This window comes from Formica exsecta, unplaced genomic scaffold (genome assembly GCF_003651465.1).
Source record: "Formica exsecta isolate Colony F162 unplaced genomic scaffold, ASM365146v1 scaffold1249, whole genome shotgun sequence".
Taxonomy (NCBI): Eukaryota; Metazoa; Arthropoda; class Insecta; order Hymenoptera; family Formicidae; genus Formica; species Formica exsecta.
Genome location: NW_021848583.1, coordinates 10,013 through 13,123, shown reverse-complemented (window position 1 = coordinate 13,123; position 3,111 = coordinate 10,013). Strand labels below are relative to the sequence as shown.

At 42.5% G+C, this 3,111-nt stretch overlaps 1 protein-coding gene across 1 annotated transcript; it reads right to left on the bottom strand.

Annotated features, from left to right (window-relative positions):
• Window positions 1-456: 456 nt before the first annotated feature.
• Window positions 457-1,498, bottom strand: LOC115245646. Its single transcript, XM_029824055.1, has 2 exons — window positions 1,417-1,498; window positions 457-1,250 (listed from the first exon to the last, which is right to left on the bottom strand). The coding sequence occupies exons 1-2, from the start codon at window positions 1,496-1,498 to the stop codon at window positions 457-459; spliced, it is 876 nt and encodes a 291-aa protein (XP_029679915.1).
• Between the last annotated feature and the right edge of the window lie 1,613 nt (window positions 1,499-3,111).

Sequence of the window (3,111 nt, the reverse complement as noted above, 5' to 3'; positions counted from 1 at the left end):
ACGCGAAATTCGAAAATATCATTTGCCAGATTTCACCCGATTCCGAGGATTTTGATTTGTTCGTCTTCAGCCAGAGGTTTTTTCGTGGCTAGACCGTGATCTGGGATTTCGATATCCTCGAAAAGAAAGGGCGAGTTGCTTGCCCATTTCTGTAATACGAATCCGCCGCGCTTTAACATTGAGTTTAATTGATCGTGCGCTTGCCGAATTCGAATTGTATCGTCAGCTCCGAAAAGTAAGTCGTCGACATAAATATTATCGCTCAGGATAGGAACTGCGAGCGGAAAGTGCTGACCTTCGTCGATGACGAGTTGTTTTTAATACCCGAAGGGCTAGAAACGGAGCACACGACATTCCATATGAAACAGTTAATAGTTGATAATAGATGAGCGGTTCCGAGAGCGATGATGTCCACAAGATCCGTTGATAGTCAATATCACGCGCATCGATGCGAATCTAGCGATACATTTTCACGATATCGGATGAATAGACGTATTTATATCTGCGCCATTGTAGGATGACTAACATTAGATCGGTTTGTAATTTCGGCCCGGCGTTTAAATGATCATTTAAAGATGTGCTGTTAGAAGTAACGCTCGATGCGTTGAAAACAACGCGAAGACGCGTGGTAGAGCTACTTTCCCGGATAACCCCGTGATGTGGGAGATAAACATGTTGTTCGATTTGACTTTGAGCTGTCGGCGCGGGCCGCATATGCCCAAGCCGTTGATAATCAGACATGAATTCGCGATATTTTTTCGCGACTTCCGGTTTGTTGCGAACTCTGCAGAGTGATGCCTTTAGCAATTTTTCCGCGCAAAGCCTTGAATGTCCGATTTCGATCGGAGGACCCTTCTTGAACGGTAGTCGCACGATATACCGTCCGTCAGAATCGCGAGAGTGAGTTGAGCGAAAATGCTCTTCACACTGCTTGTCTTGCGATGTGAGATGAGTTTGTCGTGGGAGTTCTTCGACCTCCCCGAATCGCCGAAATTCCTCTTCGAGCGGAGAGCCGATAATATGATGTGTCGAAACGCGACTGAGAGCGCAGTTTCCGGAAAGAATTGTCGGCAACGAGGGATCATTAGTTAGTGATGACGTAATAGGTCCCGAAATTATCCATCCGAGGATGGAATTCTGAGCGATAGGCTGTCCGACGCCTCCTTTGCGAACACCGTCGAGAATTATATCGTTGTAGAGGTCTGCGGCGATAATGAGATTGATAGGATCGGGACTCGTCGGATCCGCGTCTGCTCGCGGCAAATCAGAGAGATAAGAGAGTGACGAGATGTCCGCGTTCCGTTTCGGAGTATACGAAGTTAACGATTTTAATATGAGCGCGGTGGTCGAAAGCGAGAGATTCCCGAGCGGAAATAGAGATATGTGTCGCGTGTGGAAACGTCCCCGCGTGAATACCGCCGACGGCCGAAACGGAGATCGGCATACGAATTCGTTTTACGAGCAGAATTTGTGCTAAATTCTCGGACATGAATGTCATTACCGAGCCCTGATCAAGCAGTGCTCTGACGATACCAGTACGACCGAACGAACTACGTACCGTAATCCAGGCCGTCGCTAGTAGAACGGGTGAGCGACTTCGCGTTACGGTTGAGGCGTTTAGCAAAGAACCCCGCACTAATCATATGGAAAATCTGTCCCGGTCAAATCAATTGGTTTTTACATATGTTGTAGCTTATGACCTACTGAACAAAAGATGTAATGGGCACAAAGCTCAATAATGGACAGTTATCGAGTTATAACCAGTCAAACATGAAAAATTCGGGCTGCCGAATAGTCAAATCTCGGAAGGTATTGATTTTTTTGAAAAATGTTTAAAACAAACATAGTAGGTTTTTACAAAAACTTTTAGTTGGTGACATTATTTGTGAATTTTGAATGACCTTGAAAAGCTCCGTGAACAAAAATCTTTATGTGTCACAGCAGAGATAAGGACCCCACGGTTCGTCACTCCCGTAGTATTTTTTGACTCCAAACCCTCTCTGCTGTGTGTGTATGTGTGTGTGTGTATGTGTGGGGTAATAAAATAAATGATCTTATTGTATATTACTCATTATTTGGATCCTGCTGTGGTGGTCTCTGAGCGGCATCTAATATTGTGTTCAATAATGATGAAGAGGGATAACGAACATTGGGCTGGTGTCGTGCATATCCTAAATACCACAATACGCTGGTTACATGTGCACATGTACTCACAGTCCGTGCGCCTGACTTACAGGTGCAGTAATAACCAAAAATCTCCTCCCTCTCATCATCTATATTATCTGCATCTGTTATGTTGTAAGCTATAAATATTTGATGTTTTGTAGCATTACGGAATCGTGAAAACACTCGCACCCTTATGAAACCTTGTTCATCAAACAACGAATCCAATTGAAATTCTTCTTGTGCATCACGCTGCATCTTATCTTGAATATAAGATCTTGCTAGACGAACCTGAAATGTACCAATAGTCAAATCTCGTAAATATTCTAATGTTAGGCGTGGAAAGTCACGTAACTGTCCTTCATGTAAATGTATCCATTGTGCATTTCTATAGCACATCCTTTCTACTTCAACTCGCGCTTGAACAATATTAACCTCTCTAGATTTATCAAGAAGTTCTCTTGCTAATCCTGCATTAGCTTCTTCCATTAAAACTAAAGGATGATATCTATTAATTATAGCACCTGCAATGTCATAAAACTCGCCCAAGTGATGAAAATAAGGCATTATAATTTTATGATCAAAAAACTTGAACATAGACTTGATATGTCCATTTCTAGTTTCAATTATCCACCTTGTTTTTGTCACCAATCGAGACTCATTAGCTCCTTCAGTGAATAATTGTTTCTGTTGAGGTCCAAGAAAAGCTGGCATTTTATACTCAATGCCTAATTCACGAAGTAATGGCTGAGCATCTCGATATCCACGATCTAATATAAAAATGTCACTATCATGAAACCATTCTCTCATATTGTCCGCATCACGTTGAAATTCATTATTTAATATTCGAGCATCATTGTTACGAGAATCAGAAAAGTAAGGACCCTGAATAGCCAGTATATACCCATCTGGAGCAACTATAAGAGAAGGTTTTATCAGATGTCGACC